This window comes from Oryx dammah, unplaced genomic scaffold (genome assembly GCF_014754425.2).
Source record: "Oryx dammah isolate SB20612 unplaced genomic scaffold, SCBI_Odam_1.1 HiC_scaffold_6, whole genome shotgun sequence".
NCBI lineage: Eukaryota > Metazoa > Chordata > Mammalia > Artiodactyla > Bovidae > Oryx > Oryx dammah.
The window spans coordinates 32,901,085-32,923,244 of record NW_024070190.1 but is presented as its reverse complement, the minus strand read 5'-3'; the positions used below and the strand labels follow the sequence as shown (position 1 = coordinate 32,923,244).

Here is a 22,160-nt window from a genome sequence, read left to right as displayed (position 1 = left end):
TTTCTTAATTTATTCAGTATCTCCTTTTTGAAATCAATGTTTATTAGACTCAAGAGATCTGTTTTATTGTTTGTTCTTTCAGGGGAATTATCTTGGTCTAGCTGGGAATGGTTCTTCTGCATCTTCATTTTGCTTATATTTCTCTTATTCTGCAAGTTTAGGAGAGACAATTATCTACTGTGGTCTTAGAGGGCCATTTATATGTGGGAACATCCCTGTGTAGCTTGTGTGGGCTTAATATTTTTGGTGCAAGGGTTGTTTTTAGTAGGGATGCCTGTCGCCTCTTTCCTCAGTGTGTGCTGGCCGTTATCTCCTTGATGTGGATGTGCAGGTGTAGCAGTTGGTGCCTGGTCATGGGGTTCTCTGTGGCAGTGGCAGCTCCCATGTGCCCCTGGAGCACGCCATGCGAGCAGAGGGAGTCTGCGACCACTTCTGGAGCCTGGGAGGTGAAAGCAGTGGCTCGAGATAGCTCCTGAAGCCTGGGGCAAGGTGTTGGGGAGGATGCGACTGTGCCTGAAATCTAGGGGTTGAGGGGAGCAATAATGGCAGCTCACACACACCCCTGGAGCTCCTGTAGGTAATGTCCCGCCACCTGAGAGCCCATGTAGGGAAAAAGGCTATAATGGTAAGTTTTGCCCCTCTTCTTGTGCACTGCCCCTACAGTGGTGCCTGGTCTCTAAGGCAGCCCAGGCCTCCTCTGCATAAACCCTCAGATGGGGTCACACCAAACTCTAGCCCCTTTGCTCATAGCCCACCCCGGTCCCTTCCCCAGGTCCGATCTACAAAGCCCAAGCTTCTGCACCCAGCCCCTGTCCACACTGGTGGCCACGTGTCTCAGGCTGGGGAGTGCAGAGTGATGGTACTGACCGTATGTACAGGTTTCTTTCCATTCTAGCTGCTTCAAACCAGTTGCTGCATTCTCCTCCGAGGCTCTAAAGCTTCCCCTCTGTCCCAGCTGACTTCCCTGGTGGTGAGGGGACTTCCTAGGTGCAGGAAACTTCCCTCTTTAATAGCTTCCTCCAAGGGGCACAGGTCCAGTTCTGCTCCTCCCTCAGTTTCTTTTTTTATTTTTTCCTTTCTTTTTTGTCCTGCCCAGTTCCATGAGACTGTCTTGCTCTTCAGAGGCTGGGAGTCTTCTGCCAACGTTTGGTAGATATTCTGTGAGAATCGTTCCACATGTAGATGTATTTTTGATGTACATGGGAGGAGGTGACCTTCATGTTACTATTCCATTTCTGATCACCTCTGACTTTTTGTTTTTCTTTTTTTTTTAGGGGGGTAGTTGCTTTTCAAAGTTTTTAGAGTGAAATATTTTATATCCAGGAATAAAAGTTATTTAAAACAAAAAAGCTGGAGTGGTCTAGTGGGACCACTCAGGAGATGGACAACTTTAGGAGTGGGTGAGCTGCCTGTCCTTGAAGATGGACAAGCAGAGGTGGTGTCCATCTGTCATGGACATGGTTCCAGGACTTCCTGAACAGGCGAGTGGACGGGGGCTGTGTTCTTTGATGAACTGTGCCAGGACTGCCCCACAGGTCCCTGAGCCTGTGGGATAAGGGAGTAATCCAATGCACTGCTCCTCTCCTCACACTTAACAATGCCTGAGAATCAGTGATTCCCCTGACAGTCACTGGGGAGCTCGTTCCAACTCTGACTTTGATTCAGGAGGTGGGCCCAAGACTACATTTTTAATGAGCTCCAAGTGATGCTAAAGCTTCTGGTCCAAGGCCCTGGAGCACTTTCCCCCTGGATTTGCTCTAGAGGAGTGCCCAGGTGTTACAGAGCAAACAGATGATGCCAGGGGTCACGGGAAAGGGAAACAGGGCTGTGAGGATGAGTGACCTGAGCTGAGTGGCGTTTCTGAAAGGCCTTTTCAGAGACATAAAAAGATGAGAGTCTGAGTTGCTGGGTTTGAAAACAGGTCACTTCCCACTTTGGCTTTATGGAGAGAGCTCAGTGTTGGAATGCAGCCAGCCAGGATTTGAATCCCAGCTCTGCAGCTCACTAGCTGTGTGTCCTTGGGCAGCTTCTCTAGCCCCGCTCTGCTTCAGTTTCTTCATCTGAGGATGGAAATGCCTGCTGGATATGGCCATGATCAGGATGAAGTAGGATAACATGTCAGGTACCTGGTATTCAGTGGGCCTTTAATGAACACTGGCTTTTCCCAAAACCATACACTCATCTCTTCTTGCAGGTGGATGAGATTTACCACGATGAGTCCCTGGGGGTCCACATAAACATCGCCCTTGTCCGCTTGATCATGGTTGGCTACCGACAGGTAAACCTCTTTGTCAGCAGGCAGGATTGGGTGGGAGACGGGGTGTGAGGCAAGAGCATCAGACAGGCTAGGGTGTTGGGGAGGGGGAGCAGTGTCTAGGAAACATTTCATTTCCAGAATCAGAGCCCAGAGACCATGAGGTCTCAGTGACATAGGGATCTGGTGTTGATAAGTGGGACTTACAATTTCCCTCCAGTTAGATAAATGGACAGTCCTTGGTCCCTATACCTGGAGGTCCCACTCCTTGAATCAATGGGGAAAGTGGGGCTTGGAGAGGCGACAGTGACCAAGATAAGCCCTGCGAGGGTTGGGCCCCAGGCTCTGTTGCTTGGTCTTCCCCATGTGGGAGTGAAAACAGAGTTTTCCTCTAGAGGCTACTGTGAAAATTAAGTGACAATGAATGTAGGGAGGAAAGGCTCAGAACAGCACCTGACTGTCGAGGGATTAGAGATCATTAGTTCTCAGCAGATAGGGGTCCTGACATGGGGCTTGGCACAGGAACGATCCCCGAAGCAGGGTGGGACTCTGCACCTGCGGCAGCCAGAATCAGTGACCCTGGGGAAGGCACTGCTATCAGTTGGGCCTCGGTGTCCCCTGCTGATGTGAGCCTCATTGTGGTCTGTGGGATCTGACCAACCACCCTGCTCTCTGGCCCCACAGTCACTGAGCCTGATCGAGCGTGGGAACCCCTCTCGCAGCCTGGAGCAGGTGTGTCGCTGGGCCCACTCTCAGCAGCGCCAGGACCCTGGCCACGCAGAGCACCACGATCACGTCATCTTCCTCACTCGGCAGGACTTCGGACCCTCAGGTATGCAAGGTACTGTATTTGCCATGGCCAGCTGTGTGCAGCTGCAGGGCAGGGGCCGAGGCTGTCTCTGGGGCCACCCTAGGAGGACTGGAGGAATTTTTTTCAACAAAAAGATCCTTGGGACTTGGGAGCAGGACCTGGCTGGACAGGTGGGCAAGCTTTGCAGTGGTTTCTTAGGGACCAGGGAGAGTGAAGGGGTCCTGCTCTGGTCCCTGCTGCTTTGGTTGAAACTGCAGTTGGCTGGGCATCAGGCTCTGGCCCTGTGCTCACCATCCTGGGACCTGGCTGCTCGAGGGTCTCAGTGACCTTCAAGGTGCTCCTGCCCACACTGTATCCTTCCATCTTCAGAAGCTGGCCATGGGAAACCTGCGACAGGGCCAGTTTAGACTTCTGGAAGGAAGGCTTTCTCTGCTGATCCAAGACTCCGCAGCCCAGTGAACTGAGCTTACTCATCCCCAGAACTCTTCCCCAGTGTGGAGTGGAGGAAATAGGAGTATTATTTGCTGTCCTCTGTTCCCAGGCTGCTAAAAGGCCTGAGGGATGCATGCAGTATCTGTAATGGAGGCTGGCTGAGTGCCCTCTGCAAACTCAGAAAGCTTAGATCACCGCCCCCCCGCCCCTAGCTTTTTGTAAAGGGAAACCGAGGCCCAGAGTGGCAACAAGGTTTGCCCAGGCCCCACTGCAGAGAGGAGACAGAGCTGAAACTCAGACTGGATCTCCAGGCACCGAGTTGAAGGCTTCTTAGTGTTTTCTGGTCTGGTGCTAGAAGAGGGTCAGCCTGTACCCAAAGGGCTGCTTGTCTGAATCCCTGAAATCCCCAAGGCAAGCTAGTACACACACAGATTGACACACATGTACAGACAAATGTGCTCTCCTGCCCAGACACATGTGCACACCGACACCCACACATGTGTGTACTCGCGTGTGCTGTTGAGCACATCCAGACCTCCAGGACAGGCAGGACCCCAGAAACCTCTATATCCCCAGGACTATCTCAGGAAAGGGTTTTGGCAGTTCTGAAGACAGAGAATAGCTGTCTGGTCCTGGCTGGCCGAAAGCCCAGGGTAGGGAGCGTTCTCTGCCATTGCCCCCTCTTCAGAGGTCTTCCCCAGCCCAGGCTGCCCTCCCAGCCGATTACGGGCTGGGGAGGTGGGCATGAAGCTCCCTGGATCATAAGCCTCTCACACAGAGCCACTCAGCCAGTGCTGGCCTCGCCGTGGCTACCGTGTGCTGGCCCCCTGCACTGCCCGTGTCTCCTGAGGCCTACACAGTCATGTCTTCACTCTGCCCGTGTCCTCTGCTCCACATGTCCACCCCCACCTCCCCGGAGTCTCTCACCTCTCCCCCAGTCCCAGCTCTAGGCTCCTCATAAGTCATTCCCTGGTCCCCTCAACCCCTTCCATTAGACCCATTCCCTGGAGGACTCCCAGTCATCCCCACACATCCCTCTGAGCTCCTGGAACTCCAGTCCTCCAGGCCCACCCCTAAGTAACCTCCTGACCCTGGTCTGCCTGCAAAAGTGTCTGCCCTTCACGGGTGTGGATGTGCTGTAGGAAGGGGGTGTGGGCTGGCACCTGATTCCTCTGTTCTCCCCATAGTGTCTAACACACTGCCAGCTGTCACACTGCACAGATGTGTGGAGCTTGTCGACTGACCGACTGGCTGGCTGCAGCTTGGAAGTTGGGTGTGTGCAGGCTTGGGCACACTGCCTTGTTTAGAGGAGGGGCTGACAGGCGCAGGGAGCCGCAGGACAGGAGGGAAGGATGCGGGGGCAGCTTGGCCCAGGTGCCATACTGCAGCTGCATACATACAGGGCAAGACCTTGCAAGAATCCTTCTTCCTCCTGGGACCCTCTGGCAGTGATCCGATCCAGACGTGCCTGTAGTGGCTGGCTCAGCACAGAACTCATTGCGTCCTGCCTCACCTGCGTGTGACCTCTCTCTGCCCTCTCTCCCCATCCCCGGCAGGGTACGCGCCTGTCACTGGCATGTGCCACCCCCTGAGAAGCTGTGCCCTCAACCACGAAGATGGTTTCTCCTCGGCCTTTGTGGTGGCCCATGAGACCGGCCATGTGTAAGTGGCCCCAGGAGGGTGGACTGTGCCTTGAGCTCCAAGGAGGTCTGTGGGTATGGGAGGTTAGTCCTGGTTCTGATCCCATCCCAGGCTCCCGGGAGATGCCAGAGGAGCTGCCCTGATGGGGAGGGAGCCCCGGGGCCCAGAGGCAATTCTGGGTCTGCCTTGGGCCCAGCCCCCAAATCCCAGGGCTGTGGGAGACCAGACGGGGCCCTGCCTTTGGCAGCTCAGTGGCAGTGTCCCCTCAGAGGCAGCACTGTGCTCTCTGGGTGGCCTCTGTCCCTCCGTCCAGTCACCCCTCAAGGCCCTCCCTGATGCTCACGTGTGGAGGGCTGGCCAGAGTCCATCTTAAACAGGTGCGTGTAGATCCAGGACTCGGGCCAGGCTGGTGGCTGGCTTAAGTGATCCTCAGACCTGGATTTGGTTTAGAGTGTATTCATTCGTTCGTTCAACCAGTATTTCTTGAACACCTGTTGTGTGCCAGGCCCTGTTCTAGAAATAGGGCTTCCGTGGAGAACGGGACACAAAAGCATGCAAGACGCTATGTGCTGGGAGAAAACAAATAATCCACCATCCAGTGTCCAGCGATGACGCACAGCTGTCACAGTCATGCCTCCTGGCCTTGCCTGGCCACGGGGCAGAGCTAAGGGACGCGCCCCCAGCTTGCCTGTCCCCAGCCAAGGCATAGAGTAAGGGCCATTTTTTGCAGCTGGAAGGACATGGGAAGGAGTGGGCCAGCTGTGAGGGCAAGCCTGCCGCCCACAGTCAGCCGTGCCCCTCTCCACATCTGCCTGCCCCCGTGGTTTCACCCCAGCCCTGCCCTTCGCTGAGCGGGTGGCACCTCCTCTCTGGGGCCTTCGTTTCCTCAGCTGCAGCACAGAGGCTGGCACTGGGGAAATCTCTGAGGGCCCTTCCTGCCCTGGCAGCCAATACTTCCACGTATTCTAGAGCCAGGAGTTTGTCTTCCTATATGCAGGGGGCACTCCTCACTTACAGAGCCACTGCCTACAGGGAGACAAGGTCAAGCTTAGAGGCCCACGTGTCTGTCTAGTGGTCAAGGCCAGATGCAGATGTCTGGGAACGTGTAAGAATGTAGAACCGCTGGCTTCGGTGTGACATACTAACTCTAAAGGGCTTCCCAGATGGTGCTAGTGGTAAAGAATGCACCTGCCAGTGCAGGAGATGTAAGCGAGGCGGGTTCGATCCCTGGGTTGGGAAGATCCCCTGGAGGAAGGCACAGCAACCCACTCCAGTATTCTTGCCTGGAGCATCCTTTGGGCAGAGGAGCCTGGCGGGCTTCAGTCCATGGGGTCATAAAGAATCAGACATGACTGATGCGACTTAGCATGCACACTAACCATAAAGAGCAAACGTTTACATTTAAACCGTCTTAATGGCAGGTGGGCACCACACACACAGCTCTGTAAGGCCAGGTCTCGAAGAAGCTAAAGAGGCTGGTACACAGGGAGGGCGCTGTGAGCCAAGTCGTGCTGAACAGAATGAAGCTGGTCCCTGTGCACGAGGCCCCAGGTTTGGAGGGAAGACAGTGCATGGTGTGAAAGCTGCTAACCGTGGTGCAGGCGGCCCTGCTGTGGGCAGACAGCCCCTGGGCAGGGTGACTAGGAAGGGTGTCCTGGGGCCAGAATAGGGCTTGAGCTGGTTTCAGACACCATGAGGATGTTAGGGAGGGTTTGAGGAGGGGGCTGGAGGGCAGAATGAGCTCAGCCCAATTGAGGGGCAATGTCGGACCTCAGCTTCCATCCAGTGGGGTGGCTCTCCCCACTGCACAGTGGGGAAACTGAGGCCAAAAGGCACAGTCTGAAGCCTGGTGAGGGCAGAGTCTCCAGCCCACCTGCTCGTCTTCCCAGGGGTGGGCTCCTGGGTGTGACTCAGGACTGCCCTCTCTGCTCCCCCACCTCCAGGCTTGGCATGGAGCACGACGGCCAGGCGAATGGCTGTGCGGATGAGACCAGCCTGGGCAGTGTCATGGCGCCCCTGGTGCAGGCTGCCTTCCACCGCTTCCACTGGTCTCGCTGCAGCAAGCTGGAGCTCAGCCGCTACCTCCCGTAGGTCACCTCCGCCCTCTGCCTCTCCGCCTCCCCCATCATCTCCCCTCAGAGCACCATCCCACCCCTGACACACACTCCAGTCCGGCTTTGCTGGTCAGTTCCTGGGCCTCCGGGGATGTGGAGGCCCAAGACGAGTGTTGGATTTGGGAGCTCAAGGCCATGGATGGGCGCAGAGTGGGTTTGGGTTGGGTAGGTGCCGGCAGAGATACTGTCACTAACCTCTGCAACGATCAGCTGGGGCCCAGCGTATGTCCTACACGGTGGGCTGATTTGTCTTCATCTCTCAGTGCAGTGAGCCCTCAAGCTGTCTGGAGCCAGCCCTTATTTTGGGCCATGGCGTGAACTCTGTAATGTGGGTGAATGGGCCCTCTAAGAAAGCCACGAGCTGCATGCCTAAGGCTGGTCCTGGTGGCCTTGCCTTGGAGCCCAGGCATGGTCATGAGCAGAAGCAGGGGCACCTGTGGGGTGGTCCATTTTCCCTGGAGAGTGCAGCAACCAGCACAGAGCAGCAGGTGCATCCCTACAGGCCTTCCTAGCTTGCTTCCTGCACCCTCCTCTGTGAAGGGAGAGATGGGGCCTTCCTGGCCCACCCGGCTCACTCCTTGCCTCTAACCGCAGCTCCTACGACTGTCTCCTTGACGATCCCTTTGCGCCTGCCTGGCCCCAGCCCCCGGAGCTGCCTGGCATTGACTACTCAATGGATGAGCAGTGTCGCTTCGACTTTGGTACCGGGTACCATACCTGCTCGGCGGTGAGTTTCCATGGCCTCTGCCAGCCGGGATGACAGACCAGCCTCCTGGGTCCCAGGCTGGTCATTCACGGAGCCACCATAGGGGTATACAGGATGACCAGGGTCTAGGCCCTGCCACCTTCTGCTATGTCCCCACCTCACCCAGTCCCATGGAGGGGTGGGGAGACAGCGTGTCGGGGGGCTAGAAAATGCCTGGAAGGATGGGGACAGGGTGGGGCACCGATGGGGTCCTGGCAGGCCAGGCTGGTCACTGGGGGCGTTTATCTGCCAGGTGGCCCGTGTGTCAGATCAGGTACTAGCTCTGGGCTGGTAGAGAAATAGTTGCTACCCTCTACTGTCTGGCAGAGAAGGCGATGGCACCCTACTCCAGTACTCTTGCCTGGAAAATCCCATGGACAGGGGAGCCTGGTAAGCTGCAGTCCATGGGGTCGCGAAGAGTCGGACACGACTGAGAGACTTCACTTTCACTTTTCACTTTCATGCCTTGGAGAAGGAAATGGCAACCCACTCCAGTGTTCTTGCCTGGAGAATCCCAGGGACGGGGGAGCCTGGTGGGCTGCCGTCTATGGGATCACACAGAGTCGGACATGACTGAAGTGACTTAGCAGTAGCAGCAGCAGCTGTCTGGATGTTTGGCAGGATGTTTGGGGCAGACTTCTCACCCTGGTGAAGTTCTCCTCTGTCCCACATAATCTCTCTCCAGGGGGTCAGTTGCATGCTCCCTCCATCCTCTGCCCTGTGCCTGAGATGATAGATAAAAGGGAGCAGAGCCCTGTCCTCGCCTGCAGAACAAGGCAGGGAGGGCCTGGAGCCTGGCAATCAGCTGAGCCCCCCAGGGGAGAATCAAACAGCCACTGAGCAGGACCCAGGCAGAGGCTCAGAGAAGGGGACATCCCAGGGCAAGGGGGATGTCCCAAGGGGTCAGGCCTTGGTGCCTTGAGTACGTCATACCTCCCGCATGCAGGAACGCAGCCCCCTCCTCAGCTCTGCAGGACCTGAAGGCCCTGTGTGTGGCAATCTTGTGCATGGCCCAGGCCACACTGGGACACCTGGTCTCCGCTTTGAAGGTGGAGAAGCATCTGGGAAATGGGGTTTCAATGCCCAGAGGCTGGGTTTGTAGGACATGAGTCTGGCTGGCAGGGGATGATAGAGAAAAGGAGATTGAGGCTTCCCTAGACAATGTGAAATATAAGGTTACCAGCCTTATATGAGGAAATGGCAACTTCCTCCAGTATTCCTGCCTGGGAAATCCCGTGGACAAAGGAGTCTGGCAGGCTATAGTCCATGGGATCGCAAGAATTGGACATGACTTATCGACTAAACCACCACCCCAACCTTATATGAGAGGGCGATGGGAGTCCTGACCTTGTCTGGGTGCTGCAGGATCTGGGCTAGACTGGCAGCTCCCTCCAAGCCCCCCACAGGCACAGAGCTAAGGGGGCATCAGCAGACTCAGCCTCCCCACAGCCTCAAACCCTGGTCCCTGCTCGGTGACAGACTGGCCTCTGCAAGGCGAGGAGGGAGGCCTTGGAGGGGAGAGCAGAGGCATGTGGGCCGTGGCTGGCGCCTTCTTCTTGGTGGGGTTGCTGGAGGCCACTGGCACTTGGGGAGGAGTTGAGCTGGTGTACATGTGGGGCTTTGGTTGGATGGGCCCCTTCTGCCTCCCTGGCAGTGTTTGGCCTCAGTGCCCACCCACACCCTGCCCCCTCTCTGTCACTGTTGGTTCCCCTGGACAAGTTGCCAGAGCTGGAGGGCCAGTCCAGCCCGGTGACCCCGTTCTCCTTGCCGCACAGTTCAGGACCTTCGAGGCCTGCAAGCAGCTGTGGTGCAGCCACCCCGACAACCCGTACTTCTGCAAGACCAAGAAGGGGCCCCCACTGGACGGGACTGAGTGCGCGCCAGGCAAGGTAGCTGTGGGCTGGGGCTGCACCCTTCCTGGGTGCCGGCCCCCAGGAGGACCTGCCCCTCCGCCCAGTGTGGATGTGAATGCATGGTGGCCAGGGCGGCGTGGGAGTGTGGGACAAGAGTAAGCCTTGCGTGCAGGCAGATGGGTGTGGAGTCCTCACATGAACTCACACACACCCCCTCTCCTCCCTGGGACCACAGTCTTTGGCTTCTACAGAGACCAAGTTTGGCCTTGTCTCATAGTGCATCAGCAGGCATGCTTACTCCCATTTTACAGATGAGGAGAGTGAGGCTGAGGCTGATTAGGGAACTTGTGGAGGTCAAACAGAGGGTGATTAGCAGGGGGGGCAGTTGTTCAGGGGTCCCCAGGTCTGAGAGTCTTGAGCTGAGGTCTGAAACCCCACCTCTGCTCTTTCGCTGGCCCTGCTTCTCCCCGCAGCTCTGTGTGGTGACCTTGGGCCATCCTCTAACCAAGCACATCCCTCTCCTAGGCTTCTTGTGAAGTCTGGAGTCCTGTCAAAGCAAATGAGGGCACTGGGAAGAAGCAGGGTGCTGCCCCCACCAGCCTGTCCTCTGCCCTTCACCCTCGGCCCTCAGCAGACTCGCATCTGTAAATGGTCTGTCCCTTCACAGATGGGTGGAGCTTCTTTTAAAAATCTCTATCCGTACAGAATCTGACTCAGTCTGGGGGTGAAGCTGAGACATCCGGAGTTTTAAAAGTTCCCCTAGTGACTCTGAGGCTGAGAAACACTGAGTTCTCTTGCAAATGACCTGGATGGCTTTACTGTATTTCTTACCTATGGCCCAACAAGAAGAGGGACGGGAGTTAACCTGTGCTGAGCTCTCCTTTGCACCTGGCCTTGTGCTGAGGCCTTTGTGAGTGTGGTTGCCTTCAGTTCTGAGAACAGTCCCATTTACCAGGCAAGTACACTGAGGTTCAGCAAGGTGAAGCTCTCCCAAAGCCAGACACAGCTAGTAATGGCCAAGCCAGGATTCAAATGCGGGCTTCTTGAACTTGAGGCATACACCCTCCACTGTGTGGCTGGACCTCCCGGGTAGCTGGCTTCCCTCCTATGAACATACCTGCTTGGGGTCCCAGATGGTGATTTCGAGGTCCAGAGCCAAGATCAACTCTAGATTGTGTGGGAAGATTATGTCTTCTCTCTCTTATCAGCTCTTTGTGCCTCTGGGGGTGGTAAACCAAATAATTGCAGCTCCTGTTATCGTTGTTATATCACCTGCTGTTATTGGAGGGCCGTGTGTGAGTGCTCACGGCAGCCCTGGGGGCAAGTGCTGTTATCCCCATTGTCCAGCTGAGGAGTGGGCTCGGAGAGGGATAGTCTTTGCTGAGGGTCATTCAGCTCACAGTAGGCACTGGATTCCGTGTGACCCCGAGGCTGGTGCTCTTAGTATCCCTTTCTCTGGGCTCACCCACAGTACCCAGTTGGGCACTTTCTATGGCAGTGGCTCCACGGTGACCTCACACCCTCTGCTCCATCCCAGTGGTGCTTCAAAGGTCACTGCATCTGGAAGTCACCGGAGCAGACTTATGGCCAGGATGGAGGCTGGAGCTCCTGGACCAAGTTCGGGTCGTGTTCACGGTCCTGTGGGGGCGGGGTTCAATCCCGTAGCCGGAGCTGTGACAATCCCCCGTGAGTGCACTTGGCTGAGGTGGGCAGGGCAGGGGCCCTGGGGGGCTTGGAGGGGGAGGCACAGGGGGGCAGGGCCCAAGAAAAGGTCCCCTGCAGGTGGCTACATATTCCAGTGGATGAGGACCCAAAATTGTTGCAGGCACCAAATCACTTCCACCTCGGTCAGACATCTCCCATTGGGTCTGACATCTAAGAGCAGGTCTGAGCCGGTGATTCTCAATATCTCATGTGCAGAGAGTCTGGGTGGGCCCAAGGCTTGGTCAGTTTAACAAGCCCTTCTATGACCCTGATCCTCTAGCTAAACTTTGAAAAAACACTGTTCACTAGCCATGCATTAGGAGAATAAATTCCCCAAGTCTGTTTCCTACTACATGAAGCAAAACTTCTTCAATTTTTCTTATCTCTTTCTAATGTCAAATTCTCTCCTTATCCTCCCCTCCATTTTTTAGCATCCTGGGGGAGCAATCTATTTCTTCCTTTTATCCTCTCCATGGGGTTCTCCTCCAGTGGTTTCGGTACCTCTGAGCACCAGCTCTTTATGGCCTCCATCTCCCAAGCTGATGCAGCCTGCTTAGAACAGCTTCATGGGAGCTGAGGGCTGCCCATTCTGGCCCTGTGGGTCTGCTGGTCCCAGGAACCAGGGATACAGAACCTCTGTGCGGCAGGGCCAGCCTAGCCCTCACAGCAATGAGTGATGTGATGGGGACCTCAGAACGGCAGGGTCCTAGGATCACAGAGGCTCAGTGGTGGTCATTTTCTCTCCAGCATCTTCAGGAGTAGTCCTTCCTACTCTGCTGTGTGTATACCTCCAGGGATGGGACTCTCAGTGCCTCCTGGAGCAGCCTGTTCCCATGTCAGATGGCTGTACTGACCCTTTACAAGTAGGAGCCAAAGAGAACAGCCTTGTAACTTCAGACTGTTGGGGGTATGAAAGCTAGGTTAGAGAAAGGGCCAGCAGTGCCCACTCTGGATAAACCACCTCCCGGTCATGGCACATAGTTATTCCCTTGATTGAAGCTCCTGTTTATTAAACTGCTCTGAAATAACTATTTTTATTTTATGAGGCTTAAATGAAATATTATGTATACTCTCCTCAGCACAGTTTAAGTGCTAATGAAGGACGGCCTCTGTTCTAATTATTCCAGGGTACGGACCACTTTCTCTGTGCCAGGTGGGGTGCTCAGCACTCCTGTGCATAAACCCACATAACCCTCCCAGCACCTCTGTACAGAGTTCTAGTAACCCCGTTCACTTGAATAGTTCGTACCCATAATCTTACCGAATCCTTTTAATTTAATGGGGACAAGAGTACAGATTGCTTAAGGATACCTTTTTAAAATTTATTCCTCACAGACACACCAGGAGGTAGATAAAATAAGAGGTGTTATGGTCCCTCCTTGAAAGGGGAAATTAAGGCATAGCAGGACTTGGGTATAGATTCAGCTAGATCTTTTGACTCCAAACCCAAGTCTCTCTCACCACTCCTTAGTTTATGGTGATATTAAATGGAAGTGGATGCAAATGAGAGCAGTTGAGTTGTGTGTTGGGGGCCTACTGTGTGTCAGGCCTGTGTAATGGATGAAAGAATATGTGCAGATGAGTAAGACTGATTTCTCTTCCAGGCCAGCTGGAGCGGTTAGTCTTTCTCTCTTGTCTTCCTCCTCTCCACCCCATCTCTTGCCCCATTTCTTTCTTTCATTCTCTCTTCTTCTGATCACACAAACACACAAATAGGTGGTACATGCCTGAAGGGACCAAAAGACTCTGAGCTCAGCAGCCCTCACAGTGGGGTTCCCCTCTAATTTCCAAGTTAGTGGGGCCCCTTTTTATGCTTCTCTAAAGGGCTGAGCCACCCAAGTGGCTATGGGAAAGCCTGCCACCCGTCTAGCCTTTCCAGCCAGCACAGTCTCTTTATGCCTGTCCCAGCCCAGCTTACGGAGGCCGCATGTGCTCAGGGCCCATGTTCCAGTACCAGATCTGCAACAGCGAGGAGTGTCCGGGGCCCTACGAGGACTTCCGGGCCCAGCAGTGCGCCAAGCGCAACTCCTACTACGTCCACCAGAACGCCAAGCACAGCTGGATCCCCTATGAGCCGGACGATGGTGAGTGGGGCCCTGTTCCCTCCACCTCCCGCCCTTGGGCATCTGCTGGGTCCTTATCTTCCCAGACAGGGCCTTCTATGCCTGGCTCACCAGCGGAGGTGGAGGGACAGTGGTGGCACCCAAAGGGGCATTGCACTTGGCGGGTTTGCCTTTGTGCAGACCTGTGCACTGTATACATTGGGGGCCCACCATCGGCATGAAAATCATCCTGGATTTGAATTCTTATGCTGTTTCCTGGCTGATGCGAGGGTAATGTTTTAAGCAGGGGTCACTTGGCCCAGAAGTACCATTGAGGCTGGAGGCAGTGCTGGTGGCGGGGTGGGTGCTTTCAAACACGTCCTGCCGTGTCCGGAAGGCCCAATACAGGTGCAGGCATTCCTCGCCTTGCATCACCAGTGTCCAGAGAACTTCAGTGCTGTTACTGACCATGTTTTTAGGTTTTTACTGATTGTACTACTGTTTCAGGCGTTAATGAAAATGATTGGAAAGTCAGGTCAATGGGACCTGTGGGATCCTCCCACTGAGCCCCTCCAAACTGCCCTGGACACAGGCAGTGGGACTCATGCAGAGGGTCAGAATTTGGGGGCTAAGCTAGTGCCTATCTATTTTGGAGCTTTTTTAGTGACGTCTCTTGTAGTGGCAGAGGATGAGATGGTTAGATAGCATCACTGACTCAATGGGCTTGAATTTGAATGCAAATTCAGCAAACTGACAGAGTGAAGGATAGGGAAGCCTGGTGTGCTGCAGTTGATGGAATCTCAAAGAATCAGACATGACTTAGTGATTGAACAACAGTAACTCATGGTGGCAGAGAGAAGCCAGTGAAGGGTTGGGACTCACGCCAGCTTAGTGCCTTCAGGCTGGAAGAACCTTCAGCTGTCCTCTGAATCTCCCTTGCTTGGCCAGCCTCTCCATGATCCTTCCACGACCTGATGCTCACTCCCTACCACCCAGCCCTCAGCCTCAGACAGTACTGATCAGAATGGCCTTTGCTCTCCTGAGCCCAGGGTCGCCTCCTCATAGCCCTGGTTTCAAAGTATCCATTGCAAGACCCTCCCTTCTTCCGCTCTCATTTAGAATGAGAGTCTTCAAGTTGGAAGGGACCTCAGAGGGCCTGTGTGTTGCCTGCCAGTGCACAGACTCCTTCAGGACATGCTTGCAGGGAGTGTCTCCTCCCTGCTTAGACTCCCCCTAGTCTGGGGAGCTTACCACCTCCATGCCACTGCTGGCTGGCTTTCGGGGCTGCCTGGAAACCCACTTGCTTGAAGTGTACTGGTCAGGGTCTTGCCTTTGGGAGGGTGAAAGCTCCTGACCCCTCAGCCCCTGGCCCAGGTCCCACTGGAAGTATGACTGCTCCTGTGTGTGAAATCCAAAATGATACTGGATGCTGGGACTCTAGACTCAAGTCCTGAGTGCTGGGACGTGATGTCACTGGGCAACAGGGACCTTAGGGTTGAGGAGCCAGGAGCCAGATGGTTCCTGACAAATTTTGCTTTGGAAGCTTTGCAGATCCATCCAGAACCCACACAGGCTGCTGTAACACGGGGTGGAGAAGGGCTGCAAGGTCAATGGGACGGTTGGACTTTGGGTTTTCCCAGGACTTTTACACAAATTCCAGGAAGTTAGCTAAACCCCAATCTCCCTTTTTCTAAGAAACACAGCAAATGTTTATATGTTCTCCGGAACCTAATTTATAGGACATTAATAACCTAGACAGAGAACATTTGATTGTTAAAACTAGAAAGGACCTCCGGAAAGGACCTCCTTCCTTCCGTCGCTGCTGCTCCATTTTGTAAGCCCAAGCCCAGACCACTGTTCACAGACATGTTGAGATTTACTATCATATGTGTGACGGGTGATGTGTATGTAGAGATCAGAGCAGAGTCTGGCCCAAACCAGACAGCCTGGGTTAGAATCCTGGCTCTGCCACTTCCTGAGTGGCTGAATGGCCACGAGCAAATTCCTTATCCTCTTTGGTCCTTGGTTTCCTCCTCTGTAATGCTAGAACATACTTCCTGGGGAGTATTGAGAGGTTTAAATTAGCTAATTCACAAAAAGCATTTAAAGTTGTGCATCAAGAATGTATAAAGGTTTTCGAAGTCTGGCACATAGTAAGCTTTCATTAAGTGTTGGCTAATTGTTGTTATTGTTTTATCACTTGCTGTTTCTTAACAGTGTGATGTGGCATTTTACTGGTGGGGGTAATAAATAAGGAACTGAGATTCAGAGAGGTCAGATAAGTTACCCAAAGTCACACGGCTCCTAAGTGCCATAGCAGGGATTTTATGCCCAGCTCCACACCTAGTTCTCTCTGCATTGCTCAGAGCTGGCCCCTGGGACTTCCTGTTCCGGCCACACGCTAGTGTTGGCCTAGGCCAGCCCACTTTCTGGGAGCCCCGCCGGCTCAGTGTGTTCCGTTTCCCTACAGATGCCCAGAAGTGTGAACTGATCTGCCAGTCAGAGGACACAGGGGACGTGGTCTTCATGAACCAGGTGGTCCATGATGGGACTCGCTGCAGCTACCGGGACCTGTACAGTGTCTGTGCCCGCGGCGAGTGTGTGGTAGGTGGCCCCCTCTGGACCACCCACCGTCTGCCTGCCCCAGGAGACTGGAGGGCTGCAGCGCCCCCTCCTCCTTCTGTTCCCTGGGAAGACAGGCATCACCTCACCTTCTCCACCCTTGACACGTCTTGTCCTCAGCACAACTCTGGGATGCTGCTGGAAAGGGGTCACTGCCCAGCTGCATTCAAGGAGAGAGGCGTGGCTAGTTTCAGAGCTTGACTGTGTCTCAGCATGTTTGTGGTGGAGGCCTGTCCAGGAGTGCCTCTTAGTCTACAGTCCCTACGTGTCTGGGGACTGGAGAGGGGGCCAGGGCCTGCCAACCTTCATGTAGCAGTGCGGATGTGGAAGCCTCCTTTTGCTGACCCCATCTCTGATTTCAGCCCGTCGGCTGTGACAAGGAAGTGGGGTCCATGAAGGCAGATGACAAGTGTGGGGTCTGTGGTGGCGACAACTCCCACTGCAGGACTGTGAAGGGGACACTGGGCAAGGCCTCCAAGCAGGCAGGTGAGCAGGTGGGGGTGGCGGATGACCAGGAGCAGTGGGGTTCTGGTCCAGCCAGGGCCCTAGAGAATGAGCCATCCCTAGTTGAGCCCTTCCTTGCTTGAGCCAGGCCACAGTTCAGGCAGGGAGAGGGGGCCCTGGAGCCTCTGCCCTGACTGTGGTCCCTCACCATCCAGGTGTGCTGCGCCTGTGCTTCGGCTCAGGAGCTCAGAAGCATTTCCTGCTCAGCACTGTGGGTCATAGGAACTCAGCTTGGCCTGGGCCTGTTGGTGGGAGTGAGGGTGAGATAGGTCTAAAGATGAGGCCCAGGCTGGACTAGAAATTTTCCTTTTTATCCTCATCTTTTACCTTGTGTTTTCGTTTGCTGTTGTTTTTTAACTGAAGTGCTTCCTGCTTTGAACTCCTGGTCCTTTAAGTTCCTTGACTTCTCTCCATACCTCTATTGAAAAGGGCCAGATATTAGTCCTTTACACTTTAGTTTGAATTAGATTCATTTCCCCTTTGGGAGTGTTTCAGCTTTGCCTTGTCTCTCCTTGTTGGGGGAAAGTTGATGGTTCTGAGAAAGGCTAGTTTTCAGGCATTGGATTGGGAGGATCATGGGGACACCCTAATGCTGGGTCTTCACAGCTTGTTTCATCTAAATCCCTACAGTGGCTTTAAGTATGAGAAGAAAGGGGAGAGGGGAACCTCAGGAGAGAAGAGGAGGGTCAAGACAGTGGGAAATAGTAGCAAGTGACACACACACTGAATCCATAGTTTTTATAGAGCATTTTAAGCTACGTAAACTGTGATCCTCTCAGCACTTTGTAAAGAAGGGCCCATTCCTATTTACAGATAAGGAAACTGAGCTTCCTGGGTACCTATGAGGAGCGGGGGTGATGGGAGATGCTGGGCGTGGTGCTCCTAGCTCAGGATGCTCATGGTTTTTCTGGAACTTCTTCTGTGGCAGGGGCTCTCAAGCTGGTGCAGATCCCAGCAGGTGCCAGGCACATCCAGATTGAGGAGCTGGAGAAGGTCCCCCACCACATTGGTGAGTACAGGGTGCCAAGTGATGGGCAGCCAGCCCCTGGGACCTGCCCTCGGGTGTGTGGGAGCTGGGAGAATGGAAGAGAAGATTCTAATGTAGGGGAGACATTTCTTGAATTTGAATAATGTGAGAGAATGCTTTTTTGTTGATTGATTGATTTTTCATTTGTGTTGAATTGGAAAAAGGCTCCATGCTTCAGATCTCAGAAGGTATGAAAGGGGATCCAGGGGAGATTCCTTCCACCCTCTACCCTAGGAGCACTTTCCTTGCCCACGGGCAACCACTGTTCATTTCTTGCGCACATGCATGCATGCTGAGTTGCTTCAGTCATGCCTGACTCTGTGCGACCCCTTAGACAGCAGCCCACCAGACTCCTCTGTCCCTGGGATTCTCTAGGCAAGAATACTGGAATGGGTTGCCATTTCCTTCTCCAGTGCATGCAGGCATGCTGAGTCACTTCAGTCGTGTCCGACTCTTCGACCCCATGGACAGCAGCCCACCAGGCTCCTCTGTCCAAGGGATTCGCTAAGCAAGAATACTGGAGTGGGTTGCCGTTGCCTTCTCCATCTTGTGCACATAGGTACCTTTTAAAGGTAACCCATTTTCATAGAATGTATTAGTTAATGTCTGCTGTATAATATATCATCCCCAAACTTAGCAGCTTCCTGCAGCAAGTGTTTATTAGCATCAGTTCCGTGGATCCCCAGTTTGGGCTGGGCTCAGCTGGGTGCTTCTTCTAACTCATCCTCCTGGAAACTCACTCACCCAAGTACAGTCAGCTGGTGGGTCTGTAGGGACCTGGTTGATACTGGCTGTCAGCTGGGGTTACAGGGGTGACAGGGTCATGTCCCCAGCTGGCTAGCCTGGGATTATGCACGCGGGATCTGTTGCATGGTCCTCAGGAGTGGCAACAGCAGGCAAACCCCGGTGTGCAAGCCCATTTCAGGTACTCTGCTTGTGTCCTGCTTTCTCATGGCCGAGTGGTCTAAACAAGCCCCATGGCCAAACCCAGACTCAAGAGGCAGAAGTAGAGTATCTCCTACCGGGAGATGTGGTACATCACAGTGCAAAGAGGTGAACCCACAGGAATAAGAGGAATTTATGGCTGTTTTTGCAGTCTACCAGAGGGACCCCTCAATTATTCTTATTCTAATGATGCTTAAACACATAATCTCTAAGCTAGATGCCTACCCTTTATGCGTACAGCAGTTATACAGCTATAAAACCAAGACATTACAAATGCCAGCCCCCCAAATCAATCAGTAGAATTAAAATTAAGCCCATGAGTGTAAGAAGGGGAGATTTTTGTGTGTTTCTGTGCTTTGTTCTGTTTTTGCTGAAACTAAAATTGGCATCAAAAAATGAGCATGCACAGAATAAGCAAATCCATAGAGACAGGAAGTATGTTAATGGTTGTCAGGGGCTGGAGAGAGGGAGGAATGGTGAGTGACTATAAATGGGTCTCAGATTTCTTTCAGGGGTGATGAAATGTTCTGGAATTAGATAGTGGTGATGATTACACAGTCACAGAATCACACCAATGTAAATTTTATCTCAATTGAAAGCACATTAGTATGGCTTGGAGCAGGCTCCTGGTGAGCAGGTGGGCAGAAGGCTGCTGCCCACACGCTGGGCAGTGCTGGATTCCCCACACTTGTCTATGTTCAGACTCCTTACAGAGGGTGCATGGTTGTGATGTCCCTGGGCCATGGCATGTCCCAGAGCCCCCTTTTACTTACTACAGCCACCAAGTCGCACTGCTTGTTACCAGCTCATCATAAACACAAACGCAAAATGTCACATCTCTGGGAAAGTTCATATATTACAAAAATACCAACATTCGTAATTTTAGGTTATGATGAAAATAATGGAAAACATTTTAAAAGTCTCCCGGAGAACTTTCACTCCCTGTGCGTCTACATTAGCCCAGATATAGAAATTTCTCACCTGCTCTGGAGGGCACCTGAATGGAGTTGAAGTCGGCAGAAGGGGAAACTGAGGCCCTAAGTGGGTTGAGGGTGATTTGTGCGCCCTCATCCACCTGCAGGAAGAGCCAGTCTGGACCCTGGTGTCCGATCTCCCAGCTGCGTGCCCCTGCCAGCCACACCTCTGGCTGTGAGATGGGAGGGCTTTGGCTGGGCCATCTCCTTGCACACCTGCCTGTCTGGCTCTGGGGAATTGTGCCAGCACAGGGGCTGGGGAGGGACAGGGGCAGGGAGAGAAGGTCGTTACAAATGCTTCTCTTACTGCAGCCCTAGGGATGATCCCATACTGTTGGCAGCCCCTTGGGCGGCCTGCCCAGCTCCTCCCATCCATCCCTACCGTGTGCGGATGTCTAGCCTTCCCAGGGAGCTGGCTCGATGGGCTTGTAGGTGGCTGGTGGGCTTCTGTGGAGGCTGGGGTAGAGGCTCCTGGCATCCAGGGCAGGCTCACTATGTGTTTGTGGGGTAAGTCCCTGAGGGTTAGAGCTCTCCAGGACCTTGGGTGGGAAGGAAGCAGAACTGAGACCTGTCGTTGGCACAGATTGTGTGACTATTATGTGTGTGAGATCCGCAGCAACCCTGGCAAAAATGTGCAGAATATATATGTGTGAGTGTGTGCGCATGTGCCCGTGTGTGCACGTGTGTGCTGACAGGGTGTGTGCTCTCTGGAGAAGCCTGGGACAGGTGGCCGCCTTGGCAGTGAAGGCCAAGGCCCTGTCCAAACATGTTTGGCACTCCTGGAATTTAGGGGCATGGTCTCTGAAAGGCAGTGAAGGGAGAGAAGCCGCGCTGGTAACACCCACTGTGTGCGGGGCCACTCTTCATTTGTTGGCGCCTCACAACAACCTTATTGTTACCCCGTTTTGCATTTGAGGAAACTGAGGCCCTGAGAGGTTAAGAGAATTGCTGGAAATATGGAGCAGGTCAGTCATAGGGCCTGGGCTCAGAGCTGGTAGGACCTGGATGGTGGAGAGTCCAGCCCACTACGCCCTGACAGGTGGGGTGTACAGCCAGGGGCTGGGGGACAGCAGTAGCCATGAGCTATGGGGACAGACAAGGGCCCTGCTTAAGGCGATGCTTGGCGCTAGCCCGGAGGGTCTGGCCATTCTGGAGCTGGGCGAGATGAGGTTGTGGGGGGTAGGGGCATCTCTCCTCCTGCTCACCAAAGAGGCTGGCCCTCCTGAGAGCTGGACCAACAGCCTCTGCGTGTCCAGGACATACCCCTGCCCATCTTGGAGCCTCTGATTCCCCATCTGGATTAATAACAGCACCAACCTCAGAATGCATGTGAGGATTGCACTTTTGCAGTGAGCAGAGTGACCAGCCTGTGGTTGGTGCCCTGTATCCCTGGCTCTTATGTTATAATTACACCAGGTGGGGGCACCCCAGGGCTCCAGAGCCTTTGTCCTCCCCACCTGGCTCGGGGCTGGGGTCCCAGGGTACAGCCCTTCTCTGACCCCTGGTGCTTCTAGGGTGAATAAGGCTGTGAACCGGGGCCTTTGCTGGGGTGTCTGCAGCCTACACACCTCCTGCCTGCCAGCCAGTTCTGGTTATAGGTTGTGAGTTACTCACTGGCTGGGACTGTAAGGGGTAGATATTTACAGATATATATTTTTTTATCCACCCACTCTATGCTCAGCCCTGTTCTGGGCCAGGGACACCGAGGTAGAGGAGATATCCTGACAGGCTGTGGGAGAGACAGGATGTCTGTAATGGCAACTATAACTCAGATGCCGCTTTGATGACAGTAGTAGTGCCTACCATTTATTATGTGCCAACTGCATGCCATGCACTCTGCCTCATTCTTTATGAACTTTAATTGTCCCAAGAGCCCCTTGGCAGGGTAGGTGAGCATGGGATACTATGATTATCCTCAAAGGGCATTTGCAATTTATAGACGGTGAAACTGAGGCAGCACAAGGACTCTAGGTAACTTTCCCAGATCAGTCTGACTCCAGAGCCTATACTCTTAGCCTTTATGCTCTGCTGTAGAGGTTGTTTGGAGAAGGAAATGGTAACCCACTTTAGTATTCTTGCCTAGAGAATCCTGTAGTCAGAGGAGCCTGGTGGGCTGCCGTCCATAGGGTCACACAGAGTCGGACACGACTGAAGTAACTTAGCACGCATGCATGCCTTGGAGAAGGAAATGGCAACGCACTCCAGTGTTCTTGCCTAGAGAATCCTGTGGTCAGAGGAGCCTGGTGGGCTGCCGTCCATAGGGTCACACAGAGTCGGACACGACTGAAGTAACTTAGCACGCATGCATACCTTGGAGAAGGAAATGGCAACCCACTCCAGTGTTCTTGCCTGGAGAATCCCAGGGACGGAGGAGCCTGGTGGGCTGCCGTCTATGGTATGGGGTCACACACAGTCGGACAAGACTGAAGCGACACAGCATCAGCAGCATAGAGGTTGTTACTGTGCTGAACCTTAAATGTGGGTGGAGATCT

General features: G+C 53.9%; 1 protein-coding gene across 3 annotated transcripts in view; it reads left to right on the top strand.

The window, feature by feature from the left end:
• Positions 1-22,160, top strand: part of ADAMTS14 (ADAM metallopeptidase with thrombospondin type 1 motif 14) — a 96,407-nt gene that overhangs the window by 61,255 nt on the left and 12,992 nt on the right. For 2 of the 3 annotated variants that reach the window (XM_040242548.1, XM_040242546.1), the window contains exons 5-15: positions 2,195-2,278; positions 2,939-3,095; positions 5,054-5,159; positions 7,082-7,225; positions 7,847-7,979; positions 9,773-9,886; positions 11,388-11,536; positions 13,463-13,638; positions 16,067-16,200; positions 16,581-16,704; positions 17,651-17,731. In XM_040242548.1, the coding sequence (XP_040098482.1) occupies positions 2,195-2,278; positions 2,939-3,095; positions 5,054-5,159; positions 7,082-7,225; positions 7,847-7,979; positions 9,773-9,886; positions 11,388-11,536; positions 13,463-13,638; positions 16,067-16,200; positions 16,581-16,704; positions 17,651-17,731 (1,402 nt within the window). The remainder of the gene's footprint in view (positions 1-2,194; positions 2,279-2,938; positions 3,096-5,053; positions 5,160-7,081; positions 7,226-7,846; positions 7,980-9,772; positions 9,887-11,387; positions 11,537-13,462; positions 13,639-16,066; positions 16,201-16,580; positions 16,705-17,650; positions 17,732-22,160) is intronic. The other variant, XM_040242547.1, reaches the window with a different exon arrangement.